The sequence below is a fragment of the Caloenas nicobarica genome, chromosome 3 (assembly GCF_036013445.1).
Source record: "Caloenas nicobarica isolate bCalNic1 chromosome 3, bCalNic1.hap1, whole genome shotgun sequence".
NCBI classification, from domain to species: Eukaryota; Metazoa; Chordata; class Aves; order Columbiformes; family Columbidae; genus Caloenas; species Caloenas nicobarica.
The window spans coordinates 98,844,056-98,861,038 of record NC_088247.1 but is presented as its reverse complement, the minus strand read 5'-3'; the positions used below and the strand labels follow the sequence as shown (position 1 = coordinate 98,861,038).

The window sequence follows — 16,983 nt, the reverse complement described above, 5'->3', positions numbered from 1 at the left end:
GCTCTCCTTCTTACCACAGCCTCATGTGGTATCAGCTTCTGTGTTAGAGCCACAGATATTGATGACAGTGTATGCCAGTGTGTGTTTTCTAGGCAAATGATTTTCCTGCCCTCTGTTAAAATGCTAGTTGTTTGTTTTCGTGTGTGCATTTCCTCTAATCGCACATAACATCATTCACCAGATCAGAAACTGTAAGAGGACAAATTCCACCTTTCCTCTCTTCACGTAAGCACTATATTTCTGCCTCCTTCAACTTGTTTCTTTCCCTTCCTCATTTTTTTCCCCTCCTACGCTCCTTGTTCCTTCTGCTGCACCCGGCGACACTAACATCGTATGTGGTTCTGCTGGTGTCATCTAAAAAGTTGCGCCTTTTTGGTTTTTTACCCCTCCTGATCTGTACCCGCTGCTTTGAAGTGATTGCTATGAATTTCATAAAATTGTCATTGTTTTAATGTTCACCTTAAGTCACCCAAGACCGTGCCTGTGTGCCATGTTCAGTTTCTTTTGCTTAAGAGACTTGTTTGTTTAATTCATTTTTAAATTGGAGTTTTTCTTTCTTGTGTTTCCAAGTAAGCCAAATAGGATAATGAACAGAAGGCATGTATATTTTGGAACTGGAATACTTTCTGTATTAAGAGAAAGACCTGAATTATTTTAATTTATTCATATTTTTTGAAATCTCTTTAAAGGGCAATACTTAGATTCTTCATCTCTTGATTTTTTCCCATTTATTCTTGAATCAGAATTGAAATATTCTAGTTTCTAGTATTTCTCTTTACTTTTTCTTCCACAGACAATCAAGTTCTCCTCCTCCTATCCGACGACGACCCACTTGGAGTAGGTCATCCTTGGTATGTGCCATGGTGGGGTCTTTGAGAATGTCTATAACCTTTCTAATGGGATGGAGCATTGTGTAAGATGGAATACTTTCTAAATTTCAAATAAGCACATGTACTCATTTGTTGTAGGCAATATGATTGGAATGAATTTCAAGGGTGTCGCTGCCCAGGTTGATTAATTTAGCTGGCTAATATCACCACTGACCATTAAAAATTGCAGTCTTCAAGGCATTATATTTTTATTTGCCCTGCAGAAACTAAGGATCTTTTCTACTGGGTTGCGGTTATGTTCAATAGGTAAAGAAAATAATTCTCTAGAGAGAATGTGAGATGTCTTTTGCTGTATACAGCAAAATCTAGTCGTTACCTAATTTTTCAGCTTCTCCTTTCACGTTTCTTCATTCCTCGTGTTTTTGTGTAAAGTCTACTTGCAATGTATCAACTTCTTGGGTTAAGAGCCTACTTTTGGTGTGAAGTTACAGTGATTTTAACTAAAACTATTAAAATCAGTACAGGATTGTGATTCAGAGTTTTCCTTAAACTGTATTTGTTTCCATTTAACTAATCTTAAATACTGTAAATCTGACAAAACTGGATAATTTTTTTCCTGAAATATTTACCGAAAACATCTGTGGGAATCTTTTTTTCCTGGTCAGCTCTAAGGACGCTTTTGTGGATCCAGTTTTAACATCTAGTATGTCAGTGTTTCTTACATAATTCAGAACCCCTTAAATAAGAGTAGGAGCAGCACTGCTGGTCCCTTAGACAGAGGGCAATATTGTCTGTACGCAGGTTGCCAGTTTTCATTTGTGATATACCTTATACCTGCTCTATAGACCTTCCCAGACTGACGATTCCATTGGCCTATTGCTGTGAGGCAGAAAAGTAATGTGGAGTGTTTTCTTGACATATCCCCACAGTGTGGTTACAGCTTGCAAAAACGTTCCAAAATTAAGCTTAAGCAAGTACTGATATTAGGAGAGCTTTATATTTGCAGATTTCAGGATAGGATGTTTGCCTGTGTGCCTGTACGAGGTCCATTAGATCTAAAAGTTGCGTTCTGTGTTTCCCAGCGATTGGCAGGAAAGCTGTTGTAGCTGGCTCTGCATTTCTTTGTCCTTTCATTCTTAGCATGTTTCTAAGGTGTCACGATGCAATACACAGGCTGTGTATTACGTTCTCTGAGGTATATTTACAGTATTTTTGGTATCTGCTAGTTTGGTCCCGGGAGAGGACTATAAAAAACTAAAGGTGAAGAAATGAAATGTGCTTTGCCTTCTTACGCTTTGGCATTAGATATGAAAAATTCAGATCTGCTTTTTCAAGGGAAAACCAAATCCTGCTGCCTCTTTATGTTTTGAACAAAAGTATGCAACAAGTTTGGTTTGGGTTTTTTGGTTTGGTTTGGTTTTTTTTTAAGTCTCAGGAAGATCAAGAGGAGGAATGTGTAACTCATCAATTAAAAAGTGAACTGGGCTGCTAACCGCTCATGTTGAACTTTCAACTGCTTTTTTCATAATTGTTTTCTTAACTTGTTGGAACAGTTCTTTTTGGGGAGGAAAAGAAAAAGCCCTCCTGACTGTTGTCTGCAGTGCACATACCTTTATACACCTACCTATTCATTTGTCTTGTACGGTAATAAATCATTAGGCACTAATGGGAAGTGAAGTGGGATCTTTGGGCTGAGACTCTGCCACTTCACTGAGGATCATGTTCACTACTTTCAGATTAAGACCCTTTATATGGTTTTGGCATCATGGTGAACCTGTGTTTTGTTAACTATTACTTTAAAGCCATTTAATGCTGTTTCCTTTTCCTGTCAAGCCACTTAATGATGCTGGTTACCCGGCAAAACCTCCTCAGTGTAGGAGATCTTAATATGATTCTATGTTTAATTAGCTGATTTTAAAAAAATAAAATCCACATGATCCTTAAGCTGGATATTGATGTTCTGCAGACCTCAAGCTTCTCCTGTTTTGTCAGAAGAGGCAGATGGGCCTTCAAAACAACAACACCAACCAACCAAAAACCCAAAACAAAGCCAAAAAAGGGGGGAGGGGAACCACAAACAAAAAACGACACAAAAAACCCACCACTCCCAAAACCAGAATAATCCCTAATTTCTTGCAGATACCTCCCATAACATCTATTACATCTTGGTTTGTTCCAGGCTAAGCTCTGCTGCTGGGGTTGTCAGCAGCAGCTCCTTTGCCCAGATTGCTCAGTGAGGGCAGGTTTTATACCCTTGAAAGTAATTGTTGTAGCAGAAATATTTCCTGTCATCTTCCAGCTCTGGCTTAGCACAGTCATTTTGTATGCAAGAATTCATACGTGTGCTCAGTTTCTTTGATTCTCATTCCTTCTCTGCATTTACACAGAAAATGTAAATTTAACCCCTTCCCAACCCCCTCTTCAGTAGCTAACTTGCATGGTGCTCATTTTGTGCATGTGCATGCAAGGGTAAAATATTTGGTGTTTCTTTTTTGCCTTGGGCATCCACAGTGTTCCTTAATAGTTTGAACTACTTGAATCACCCTAGATGAAAAGCCCTGATTCTGCTGTTAAGACATATTGATGAGACAAGAGTGTCTTCCTTCTCTTTCTGCTTACTTTGTATATCAAAGTATGTTTTCATAAACTTTGCTCAGTGACACCAGACAAGATGTTACAGTGCAGGTGGAAAAATGTGATTGCAAAGTGCATCGGTTTACCAATGGGCAAAGCTGGTGAACACATCATCAGCTGTGATTTATTTTGCTGTAAATGATCCTGCTGATTTAATGCTGCATTGCCCCCGTGATACTTGTTGTGTTAAAAAGCTTATTGCAGTGCAGATTGTTGGAGGAAGGCTCCAATTCATTATTTAGAGAATCTGATATCCATGTAATTTGCAGAATTATTTTAAAGTCCAAACGTGCTCCTATTGCTTGTGTAACAGTGTTCTAGGTCCTTGAATTTGTTCCATCTCCTGCTTTTGTCCTGATTAGGTGTTTGTTTTGTTTTAATTCTTCAAGGACAAGGGCTTGTATTAAACTTTTGAAGAGTTCTAAGTGAGCAGGGAGCCTGGATGTTGTTTTCTGAAGTGGTTGAGCTTAAAGGAGTCTTAACTGGTCAGCTTTGGTCTCCGGAACAAAATTTAGCAAACAATTTATGAAATGTTATTCTCTGTTCTATAAAGAAATGCCAAGCCATGTGTCCTTGGCTGGGTAAGAAAGAGCAAAATTCAGTGGAAAGGGCGTAGGACTGTTTTTCCTGTTTCAGCCGCAAAAATTGTAGCAAATGAAGCTCCTAATTCCTTTTCTTTTTCTCCTTGTGCTTTTATTTCAGCCAAGACAACATCCATTTATACTGCCTCCTATGCATGTCCAGTGTGGAGAACACTACACTGAAACACATAATTCACAAGGTACTTAAAGCATATCTTTTTCCTTTAATGGACTTCATTTTTTTTGTGTGTATGCAAAGAAGCTCCTACCCCTGATGTCTAGATTTTTAATGCCATCATAGTCAAATGGGAGTTGCTGCTGGAGGAGAGCTAGCAGTTTTATAGTTGTCGTTGCAGTAAGTCTTCTGTTTAAAGTCCAATTTCAGTTTCCACATTTCTCTAAAATGTCTGTGCATGATTATATGGACCTTAAACTTGGTATTCCAGTTCAGTGAACTGAAAAAACAATTTCTAAAGGAAGTATGATGGCTGTATTCAGAGGCAGTGCCAGCTGGGGCCAGGGAGAGAAATGGATCGAGAGGAAAGAAGACAGCAAATATCCTTTACTATAGGAGAAATCATAGTGTCCTGGACACTAAAGTGTATATTTGGAGAATATTTTCTGTTCATTTTTCACCAACATCTGCCTGCATTGTTAGCCTTACAGACTTAAGGAACGTTAACTATTTTTACCCCCACATTTCACAAATAAATTCTCCAAGAGGTTGTTCCAGGTTACTTTGATCAGGGCTGGGAATGGAGCCCAGCTACTAAACACCTTGAGTCTCACACCCTTAACCGTACAACCTTTTGGAATACATTTAGCCAGGTCTGTTAGGCTACGTTCTTTGCAGTTCATGAGAGGTACATTTGAAGTGCTCTCACCAGCAGAAGAGCTCTTAGTCGTACCTGAGACTGGCTCAGAGTTGTGGTGGTCTGACTAATTTTAAGGTAGAATTTGACAAGTTTTGAAAGGAGCCATTCAATGTAGTTCCTTGCATACAGTATAAAATTTGACTTAGTGGCTACTACTGTTGGACTGTGAAACTGAGGCTCTGAAGAGGGATATTCTTAATTTTAGAAGAATTGTAAAGTCCCCTTAGTTTTACCACAGGCTTCTCTGTATTGTTGAAGCTGATTTCAACAGTGTATCAACAAAAGACATAAGAGAATTTTTAGGATTACCACAGGCTAGCAGCACTGCTTTTTTAAGGTGGCAGCAGCAGTGAGACCTTCCAGGATGCTGATGAAGGAAATGCACCTTTATTGTTCCTTGCCACCCCAGGCAAAAACACTTGCTCTCTTTCGCCTTTCATATCTCCCACAAAGATCTGAACTACCAGATTTTGCTAACTGTTGGGAGTGTTTACAGGAGTAGCTTTGTTTTAATTCTGTTTCAGTGACCCAAGGATGCTCCCAAGGCCAAATGTTCCCTGCAGTTGTTGTACGCTAAGCTGTCTCTGTAATCGCTGATGCAGACTGCACTTTAAGTTTTGTTAACGTTGAATGAGTCCTTGTATGTTAAAATTGCCAATGTCTTTTATCTCTGCTTTACACAGATAGCATTTTCCATGGAAATGAAGAAACTTTTTACTGTAGGTCTCAGACCAGTTTAGACAGGTGTCCAATGGACTTCAGCTACTTGAATGGTAATGGACCCAATGGGAGCGTATGCAGTGCCCACAGCATGAACTCCCTCAATCGCTCACAGAACTTCATCCAGGCATCTCCAATGTCCTCAAATCTGAGCATCCCCGGAAGCGACATCATGAGAGCAGACTACATCCCCAGCCACAGACATAGTGCAATCATAGTGCCGTCCTACCGGCCGACTCCAGATTATGAAACTGTCATGAGGCAAATGAAGAGAGGGGTGATCCAGATGGACAGCCAAAGTCAGTCTTTGAGGAATCTCAATATTGGAAACACACATGCTTATAACCAGCCAGAAGACCTAGTATACAGTCAGCCCGAGATCCGAGAGCGACATCCTTACACGATTACATACGGGCCGCAGGGTGGCAGCTACAACAAGCCTGTTGCCCCGTCTGACCAAATGAACCCTAATAACGCTGCTCAAAACAAGACGGCAGCCAGCGCCATATCCCACACGGTCAGCACGCCGGAGCTGGCCAACATGCAGCTGCAGAGCAGCCAGAGCTACAACACCGCTCACATGTTGAAGAACTATCTCTTCAGACCCCCGCCTCCCTACCCGCGCCCGCGTCCTGCCACCAGCACGCCCGACCTGGCAAGCCACCGGCACAAGTACGTCAGCGGGAGCAGTCCCGACTTGGTCACCCGCAAAGTCCAGCTCTCGGTAAAGACCTTCCAAGAGGACAGCTCGCCGGTCGTCCGTCAGTCGCTGCAGGAGGTCAGCGAGCCCCTCATGGCGGTGAAGCATCACGCAGCCGTGAACAAGCGCCATAGTTTGGAGGTCATCAGCAATATGGTACGGGGTATAGAAGCCATGGCGTTAAAGACTTTAAACGCCCCTCTGCCACGCAGGAACACTTTGCGGGAGCAGGTGCAGCCAGAAGAGTCGGTTCAGATGGGGCACGAAGTTCAGCAGGTTCCTCATTATCATCACAAAAAGACATTCTCTGATGCGACAATGCTGATACACAGCAGTGAAAGCGAAGAGGAAGAAGAAACCCCAGAATCTGTGTCACGGATAACAGCCCTTCCTGAGAACATGGAGTACAGTGCTCAGCTGCAAGCTGCCTTGGCTAGAATACCAAATAAACCTCCTCCAGAGTACCCTGGGCCTCGTAAGAGTGTCAGCAATGGAGCCCTGAGGCAGGACCACGTTAGCGTTTCTGTGGCCGTAGCCAGGGCCAAGGCCATGAGGCCTGGCCCTTCCAAAGCCATTAGTGTCTCTCGAACTGATCAAATGGCAATAAACGGGTCTTCGCTCGGGCCCTCCATCTCAGAGCCTGACCTCACGAGTGTGAAGGAGAGGGTCAAGAAAGAACCTGTCAAGGAAAGGCCTGTGTCTGAAATGTTTTCTATTGAGGACAGCATTATAGAAAGAGAAATCATGATGAGGGTAAGTGCCTTCCTTTGTTGCAGTGGCTTCTTGGAAATCAGATCAGTTTCCATACCATAAAACTGTTGGATCAGTACACTGTGGGTAACACATGGGTGGGAAGATGTCGATTTGCTTCAAGTTAGGAAATGTGATATTAAGCCCCCGCAGATCTGGGGACAGGACAGGTCTGCAGCGCATTTGCTGAGGTGGCCGGGAGATGGTGTTTCGGCACTAGTGCTTTATTCCTTCTTTGCAGGGATGTCGAGTTAAGTGTCACAATATATATAACATAATGGAAACTCTTTTGAGTTTTTCAAACAGTCTCTTTGATTGCCTTTCTTGCCACTTTATACAACATAGTTATCTGAATAAAGCACTGGTGGCTGTAGAGTATGGATTGCCCTTTTTTCCAATAAATAAGTGATGGGATATCTAATTACAGAAGCAGCAGATGTAGAGGCTGGGTGGTTGAGGATCTGGATTTTTTTTTGTTTATTTTTGGTTTTTTTTTTAATGTACTAAAGTATGAGAAATAGGGTGCTTTTAAACTTGCAATGAATTTAGAATAAAAAGTATTTAAAGGCTTCCGTGTCACTGCAAGCAATGGCAGAAATATGAGGCATGCTCACCATTCAGTGACTTATGTATGTGCTTGAGATAATGCCCTGGAAAGTGCCACCGCAGTTACAGAAAGCAAACTAAGTAGTTCTTTTTTTCAGAATTGAGGTCTGAAAATAAAACAATTCTTGAAACAAATTAATGAAGCATCTAAATGGTCCAGAGTAGAAAAGACTTTGTAATGTACTAGAGCGGTAACTAGTTAGATTTAAATACTACTGCATGTTAAAAAAAAGATTTCTAAACCTCTGTATAGTGCTTCTTGTTCCTTGGTGATCCTTACACTGATGTAATGATTAGGAATCAAACTTGGGCCACTAAGTTGTATCCTGGAGACTGCATTTACTCCTTGCAGAATCTTAACATTTAAATGTGAAATAGATACTTGACTATAAAAAACGTAATTTTTCATGAATGAATACTGTAGACACTGGTGTAACAACAAGCATAGATGTGCTCTTTTGATCTGCTGAGGAAAGAAAACATTGAGAAGCAGAAGCCCAAAGGATTTTAGGGTGGAAATGAAGTCAAGAAGAAAGCTTAGGGATGTTGTTTGAGTACTCTTCCTCTGAATAATTATTCAGACCAGTCTGGTCAAAAGGTGCTGCTGGTGTTGTTGTTTTGAAAGTAGAGGGGTTGTCTTAGCATTAAGCTTTGAAGATGGTTTCAGCCTAGATCAGCAGTCTTAAGACATGCAGACCTTCCTTTTGTTGTAGGAATCATGTTATATTAATGGTAATTTGATGACCTTGATCTTTTGAACGCAGACGTTTCTATTTTACCTCGCAAGTAGGAATAATAATAAAATCCTCAAACAAAGAAAAACTACTTGCGTTTTCCTGCTTTCTGGAACCACACCCTATGTGGTGACCACAGCTGAGAACCAGCCATCCCTTGTGCTCATCTCTCCTTCCAAATCCGTCAGAAAGAACTGTTAAGGAAATGGAATAAAATATCCATAATTCTGCTCCTTCTAGAGATGGTCTGTAGTGTCGTTTGGTGTTTCAGCTCCCAGTGGCATAAGGAGGGCAGCAGGATGAATGAATTTAAAATTCATACTCGGGTTCTCCGTGTTGCAGCGTGACATGATGCATGAATATGGGAAACAATACCCCTCCCTGGCTGCTGTTATGTTTGGTTTCTGGGATTTGTGAGCTCAGTTTTTAGCGTGAAATATATCATGGGTGCTATTTGAATCACCATAATAGCTGAGTGCATCAGAAGACTTCTCATTTTAAGCATTGCCATCATAGAAGAGAAACAACTGTCCTGTGTTTTACTGTTTGTTCTACTAGATTGAAATTATTGCTTTTTGAAAGATGCCTCAGGTATCTTGGCTACGGTAGCGCTGCTTTAACGTAACAGGGTGATGCTTTGTGTGTCCTACATTCAGAATAATGTTTGCAGAAAAATGCTCGAGATTGTATTTGTATGTCTTTCGATGGCTTGTAAACTGTATTATGTGCTGGGATTGCTTCTTTGAAATTAAAATGCTCATGTAGGAGCAGGCCTTTGAGGAATAACAGGAAGAATAGAGGTTGTATTTGAATTTACGATGCTAATGGTGATCATCTGCATTCCTTGGCCAGAGAGTTGCAGATTTTGGAGATTAAAAAAACATTCCAGCATTTTACTGGCATTATAAATAATCACACAGAGATGAAAACGTGCCTTTTCTTGCCAAAAGAATCTAGAAAAGCAGAAGATGGCAGGCCTGGATGCCCAGAAGAGGCCCTTGATGTTGGCAGCACTGAACGGACTCTCGGTTGCTAGGGTTCCAGTGCCGGAGGACAGCCAGGATGAAGTCGCCAAGGTGCCAATGGATGAGAGGGTAAGATGGAGGCTCATGAAATGTTGCTCGTTGCCTTTGTTCCCAGCAGCGTGAAGTTTCTAAAGTATTAAAGCTTGATTTAAAATGTGAAAAAATGTATCTTAAAATTTTTAAGAGCCATTAATGGAAGAGGCCTTTTGGTAACAGTGGTGTGTCTTCAGATGCTGACAAAGTGTTAAATGTCTTGAACGTTTACTGAAGTCGGTGAAAATTGAGGCTGTTCACTGTTTCATGTGGCCGTACATTGTCATAAAAGATCAAGCTGTCAATCTAACAATTTGCACATTTTCCACTTGATCAGGCAGTCTTTCTACAGTGATCATCTGTAGATACCATCTTTCATGTCCTGATACAACCAAGGAGTTCAGTTAAAAGTCTCTAACAAGATTAAATAACAAAAAGTTTTTTGCCTCCTGATGTTTGCACATGTGGGTGTGTGTATGTATATGGAATTTCAGAAATTAAAAGCAGTTGTTGCCATTAAGATTTCAGAGACATATTTGTAACGAATCTCTCCGGCTTTCTGGATAGAAATTTGCAGCCTTGTGTTGTCTGGTATGCAGGCGACAGAACTTAACCTCTGCCTGTACGTATGTGGGGTTTCGTTCAACCACAGAAATTGCATGTGTGCAAGTCTTCTGAAAAGGTGGACCACATCGCACTTCTCACAGTGTGTTCTTCTTCCTGAAGAGATAAACTTAAGATATTTTTACAAGTATCTGTTGTGGTGAAATCACATACAAATTCATACTCAACCAGGATAGTATTTAGCATGTTTCTGATTTTTTTGGTGTCAGTCTTAAATGTGGAGGTGGAATGTAAAAATGTAAAAATGGCTTGTGGTTTCATTCAGTAGAAAGAAAGAGAGTGTGCTGTGTTTCCCCAGATAAATGCAACTAAAAAAGAAGCGAGTGAGAGAATGCTATGGCTGTATACTGCAATTCAAAGAAGTGATGGATGGGTCTAGGGGTAAATATTTTTGCAGGAGGAATTAATGGGTTGGTGTTCCTTTTTGTTAAATCTTAGTGCAAAATCTTGAAGAGGAAGTTGGAAGAGGGGATGGTGTTTACAGAATACGAGCAGATTCCAAAGAAAAAGGCGGATGGGATCTTCACCACTGCTGCCTTGCCGGAAAACACCGAGCGCAACCGCATCAGGGAGGTCGTCCCTTATGAGGAGAACCGAGTGGAGCTGGTGCCGACCAAAGAAAATAATACAGGCTACATCAATGCTTCACACATAAGGGTAAAAGCTTTCTTGAACTTTGCTTTGCAAACGAAGATATGTTAAAGCTTCGTTTGCATTTGTGGACCCATAACAGCATTTTCTGTAACTGTGGGAGTTCCGAAAAGGTAGCTTAGTCAGAGTGCGTCATTGTACCTTTGCGTCAGCATGGGCATCTCTAAACTCCCCTATCAACTAACATGCATGACTTGATTTATTTGCGAGAGATTGGAAAGTCACTTTAGGGAGGCATCCTTACTTTTTATGCCTACCTCTGCCAGCTGGTTGTGGAGTGTCTCTGTTGGTTAATGTAGAAAGAGATGCTGTGTTTCTTAAACCTCATGAAAATGCATTAGATCAGCCCCAATACCTCGAATGGAATATGCAGTATCATGAGATACAATATGTAATATCATAGGATCATGGTTGGCATGACCCTGTACCTGAAAGAAAAAGCAGCTAAGTGCAGGGCAGGGAGATGTTACTCCTAGAGAGGAACATATTCAGGGTTTCCACCAGTGGAAGTAGTCAAGAGGGACAGACAGCTGCAGACAAACTTTGTCTGTTGGGTCATTACATCTTCTGATTTATCAGTCCAAATAGCCTCGTGGGCCACTTGGGGAACACAACAACCCATGCAGCTTGAGCCCTGCAACTGAACGGTGCAGCCTGAAGGAAATACTGCACAAAATTTGACTGAAGTATTTTTTCCGTTTACTGGCATAGAGGACATGATTGTTAAAAATCAAGGATGTAGCTCTACGTATGCAGTTCATTGATTTTTATTTATTTATTTATTTTTTAAATCCTGTCCTCTACCCTGAGAGAAGTAGCACTCTTCTCCCTCAGATGATAGATTCTCTTGTCAGAGAGGGCTGTCTGCTTTTTCTCATTTTTAGACCCCAAATTAAGAAGTAGTAATTCAAAAATAACAAATAACACGTGCTGTTAAATTAATATTTTCCTGGAGTAAAAAAGCCTTTTTAAAGTTTAAAGAGACTTGCTGGCCTCCTTGGTTGTAGCTTACAGTCTTAAATCCTGTTGATTCAAACCAATTTCTGAACCAGGACCCTGGCAGGTTATCACTTTTCTACATAGCCTGGTAGGTAGCAGATACTGAGTTTTTGCATAATCAAACGTTGCTATGATGATGGATTTCTGAGCCCAAAATTTTTCATCTACTTTGTTAGGAGGCCAAAATAAAAGAGATTCCTGACATAAATTATGCCCACAAAGCAATACCAGCCAGAAAACAATTTTCCCTGGCCAGTTTTGAGTCCACATTTTGCCTTTTGTGTCAGTGTTGGACACGCAGGCATCTCACATTCATAGAGCACCCAGGAACACGCACAAACGTTTTAGCACGTGACAGTCCTTCCAGTATTTTCCTCTCACATTCATAATGGTGCGTACGGAAGCCAAGCAGATGCGCTTTTGCTTAGAAGGTGAAATCGCATCTGCAAAATTTACCTCGGTAGCACAGCGTGTGTGTATGTGTTCGCGGCCCAATATTCAATTTTTAATATCCTGCAGTCAGGGCATTAGAATGCAGTAAACATTCCAGGCATCCCATTCCCTCCAGACTATTTATGGTCCTTTCATACCATGTGCCAGGAGGATGGATATTTGGACCAGAAGTCAATAGACAAAGAAAACTCCTCTATCATCCTGAGAAGATCCGTGCCTGGAGGATTCCAGATCAGTCTGCGAGCCCTTCGGGTTTTTTTTTCTCTGCTTATTTACTATTGGCCTTTGCTGTTAAGATACTAAGATCGTTGTCTATACCAGAGAGACAAATTGTAATTAAATTTATGGATTAAGCAAAAAAATTCTTAAGACTGTTTCATCTGACTGTTTGGATCAGGTCAGTGCCAACTTCAAAAGCTCAGTAACACTAAGCCAGCACTCAGAACTGCAGACGAGCATGCAAGCGCAAGACCAGACGGAGTGCACAATGCCAGGTAGTGCTGTGCAGTTTATATTCGTTCCCAGCTAGTAGAACAACTTGAGGAGTCTACCTGCATTGGTCTTGCAGATTTTAACCATCATTTGCAGAGGTGAATGCTGCATATATGAAATAAGAAAATAAGCTGGTGTACAAGGTTGAAAACCATCTTCAGTGCAGTGAAAAATTTATCATACAAACGCTGTGCTAGTTAGAGGTGCAAAACCCCAGGTAACTCAGCTTAATGAACAGCTGTTTGAATAACAAATAAATTGATACTATTTTCGAAAATTTATTCGAAGGCCTGTACTTCAAATGCAGTATATACTTAAACCTGTCAGAGTTATTGATTGCTCCTTGTAGCATTGTCCGCCAGCACCTTGATATTTATGGAAGTGTCAGCATTTCTGTTGTAAATCTTCTTCTCTGGGATTTATAACTTTGTGAGAAGTGGCTCTGGGCTAACGTGTGGAATTAAGAGGTCTTAGCCTGAGAAGGGAAAATATTTTAGCTTTCCAAAATAATTAGTTTGTCTGGATTTGTTTTTTGCTGGTGAGCACATTTTTAAATATCTAGTAGCTCTGGAAGTGGTTTGGCTTTTTAGGTACAAGTTAGAAAAAAATTCTTTTTGTGTAAACCTTTCCTGATGTTTAGCAAATAATCTGTCATAAAATAATAATTTTGTGTGCTCAAGTGATTTTTTTTTTTTTTTTTTTTTTTTTTTTTTAACTGCCTAAGTATGAAGATCTGCCTCAGGTAAAGATGCAGTGTTTTATACTGGTTAACTCCAAGGTACTGCTGGGCCTATTCAGGGCGTTATATAATTTATAGAGTATAAATCTGTGTGTTAGTGCTTTAAAAATAATTTCATTACATGTCGTCATGTCAATACTCAAGTATTTCTATAAGATGTGGTTAGTAATCCAGATATCTATTGGGAAATAGACTTACATGACTACAGCTTTAGATAATTTTAAATTTCACATGGCATTTCAAAGCTATTTAATGCGCTGGATTAACTTTATAGTAGTTTGCAGCTTCTGAACTGAAAAACCCCAGATGAGTGAGGCAGAGTAACTGGAAATGACGCCTGTCTTGATCTCATCCCTGGCTGGCAACAAGCCCATCTGAGTTCTGTGTTAGGTACAGTGTGGGGACAGAACCAGCACACATTGATAACTAACACTGCATTCTGCTTTATGCCTGGTTGCTTTTAGCAAACACAGGATGTGCCATAGCACATCAAGTCACTGTCCAGTTCCCAAGGCTGATCATCCTCTGGGGCCAGCTTGGCCACATCTTCAGCAGTGATCAGTGTAGTGAGAGTTGGTTTAAGAAACTGGATTTTGCCTGAGTGGAAAACAATTGACGGAGGTCCCTAAGAGCAGAGGCCTTTAGCTTTCCTCGTGCAAAATCTCATTTCCGTTCGGGCTTTCTACAGCACTGTGTGTTAATTTGAAGCAATGTGGTGCCTTTTTAATGTATATAGACCCTTCTCTGGTGCTCAGTTTTTCTTTCATCGTGGATCTGTCACCAAGCCCAGGGAGGTCAGTCAGCTGCTTATTTGTACTTCAGCCATATCAGAAACCAGACATTTTTCATCTATACAATCCAGATGCAATGGCAAGAAAAATAGATGACATTTTGTTCAAAGCTTTATGTTTACGAGCATCAAGAAAGGACTTGGAAGCACCAAAGATTGTGTTTTGTCAGATTTACTCCTATCAAAAGCATGATTCTTGTTCAAGATTTTGTGCAAAATTGGAAGAACAAACAAGTAAAGGTTTCATGATGGTCTCTTTTGTTTAAAGGGCAGTTCTGGCACAGACTCTGGTGAGATTTTGGGCACTGACTGTATTCTATTTTTCTTACTCCCAGGTCACCGTAGGTGGAGAGGAGTGGCACTACATCGCTACCCAAGGGCCTCTGCCACACACGTGCCACGACTTCTGGCAGATGGTGTGGGAACAGGGGGTGAATGTTATAGCCATGGTCACAGCTGAAGAGGTATGTAAAAGCACAGAATACATTTCTTTCTGATGCGAGCAAATCTGTTATCATCACCTCCCGCTCCAGTAACCTGTTTTTTCTATCAACAACCCTCTTTCCTCTTACTCTGTTTGAACATATGCTTGTACTGCTATAATACTATACTTTGTAATTTTCTGATACTCAGTTTGGCAAGTACTAAAGCGAAACAAGCAGAACCTCCCCCTTCTCCCTGCTCCACTTCAGTTTGGCCAAACCAAACAAAGATGTTTCCACTGGAATGTGAGAGCACTGAACTGCTCCTGGTTAAAATGACACAGACTTGCAGCCCATCCAGGGCCAGTTCTGCATAATGTCACTCTTATCAACTGAAAAGAGACCAGAAGCTGTTGTTTCCGTAGAAGTGTCCATGTAAAAAAAAAAAAAAAAAAATTTAAAAAAAAAAATCTTTTTATTCTTATGCCAAGCCAAACAGTTATTTCTATTGTAATCCAAGAACTATGTGCTATGTTATAAAAACCAGCACACATTGATAACTAACACTGCATTCTGCTTTATGCCTGGTTGCTTTTAGCAAACACAGGATGTGCCATAGCACATCAAGTCACTGTCCAGTTCCCAAGGCTGATCAACAACAGATACTTAGAAGGTGATGAAGAGAATCTCCTTCCATTTAAAGGAGAGGATTCCCCCGGAGAAAATTTACTGAGGTGTTGTAGGCAGTAGCTGGCTTTTGCCGTGACACAAGAGTTAGTTCTTCGAGCATCTTTACACTTAGAAATATTATATGGGTGAGAGTTTTAATGGATATTTTCTTTATTTTGTGGGATGTTCCTTGCTCTTCCAGTAATTTGAAATAAGAATACTTGGTTTATCTGCAGAGTTTTATGCCCTCTCTTTGTAGAGAATTATAATTGCAGGAACTAATGGCTTTTTTGTTTGTTGTTAAGGAGGGAGGAAGAAGTAAGAGTCATCGTTATTGGCCTAAACTGGGCTCTAAGCACAGTTCAGCCACTTACGGCAAGTTCAAGGTGACAACTAAGTTCCGCACAGACTCCGGCTGCTATGCAACTACTGGTCTGAAGGTCAAGCATCTTCTCTCTGGACAAGAGAGGACAGTGTGGCATTTGCAGTATACTGACTGGCCAGACCATGGGTGTCCAGAAGAAGTCCAAGGCTTTTTATGTAAGATTTCTTTGATTTGCATTATAAAATACATCAAAGAAAAAGCTGCTTACACTGGATTCAGTTCACTGTACCTAGTCAGAGCCGAGATTGATATTAAATGCTTATTGCTGTGGCATACAAAGGTCTCAACTAGATTGTGCTGCTTTGCTGTGATTTGGAGAAAAAAGTGGGATTCAAGAGGTAGGAGCTAAGGTGTTTGAGGGTTTTGGTCCTGAAAGACCTGGCATAACCGGAGGAAAAATCAGAAGCAGCAACGGTGCTAAAGACTCAGGAAATTTTAAATAATAGGATACCTCTGCTGGCTGATCTCTCGGTATAAGTTGTTGCCACTTCCTGGCTACCCAATGAGTGTAGGTGGCACAAGGTGGCACACAAATGTGGTTAGAGAGGTTTGGGTGAGAGGGGTTCAGACGTTAGGGAAGCAGGGCACAACTTCTCCAGTTTCAGAGCAGGTCCTTGTTGCTGACAGCAGCATTCAGTAGACTTGTTGCAAAAGAGCATGGAGCTCCATCACATGTGCAGTACGTCTGAACACTCTGCCACTCTCCCAACCGCGTGTACCCGGGCAATGCCAAGGGCCTTCCCAATTAAATGTGGTCTCGGTTCATGCATTTCTGAACAGATGGCCATTATATTCACCAGTAACGAGTTAATAGCGCTTCCTACTTCTTACCAAGTAATAAACACTACCATATTCAGTAATAGGAATTCAACCATTATTTAACTAAAGCCACATCTCTGGTGCTACGGTAGGGTGTGATGGAGTCTCTACGTGGTGCGCTGATGTGCTGGAGATGCCTGCCCTTGTAATTCCTGCAAGCTTTGCAGCCGCAGCAGCGCAGCTCTGCAGCAAAGTCCCGTTAGCTCCACTTCAGTCTTGCCACAGCTACAGTCCTTCTGTGATCCGCTCTCCTTTGTGGCGTATAAGCTCGATGTAGATAACATGGTCTGCTTTTCCCAGTTCTGTCATGAGGGCAGAAAATAAAAATTATGTTTTGGCTTTTGCCATGGGCTCTGTCTTTACGGCAAAGCTATTGCCCAATTCCTACTTTGTTTTGTACTTTGTGTCTCCCGCCAACCCATGTAGCTATGGTTGGGCACAGCAGTAACTGG

General features: G+C 41.2%; 1 protein-coding gene across 1 annotated transcript in view; it reads left to right on the top strand.

Moving 5' to 3' along the window:
• The window catches only part of PTPN14 (protein tyrosine phosphatase non-receptor type 14), a 120,860-nt gene that overhangs the window by 91,643 nt on the left and 12,234 nt on the right, over nt 1-16,983 (top strand). The window contains exons 11-17 of the mRNA XM_065630519.1: nt 794-851; nt 4,167-4,245; nt 5,604-7,093; nt 9,381-9,524; nt 10,551-10,769; nt 14,572-14,700; nt 15,633-15,867. Of these exons, the coding sequence (XP_065486591.1) occupies nt 794-851; nt 4,167-4,245; nt 5,604-7,093; nt 9,381-9,524; nt 10,551-10,769; nt 14,572-14,700; nt 15,633-15,867 (2,354 nt within the window). The remainder of the gene's footprint in view (nt 1-793; nt 852-4,166; nt 4,246-5,603; nt 7,094-9,380; nt 9,525-10,550; nt 10,770-14,571; nt 14,701-15,632; nt 15,868-16,983) is intronic.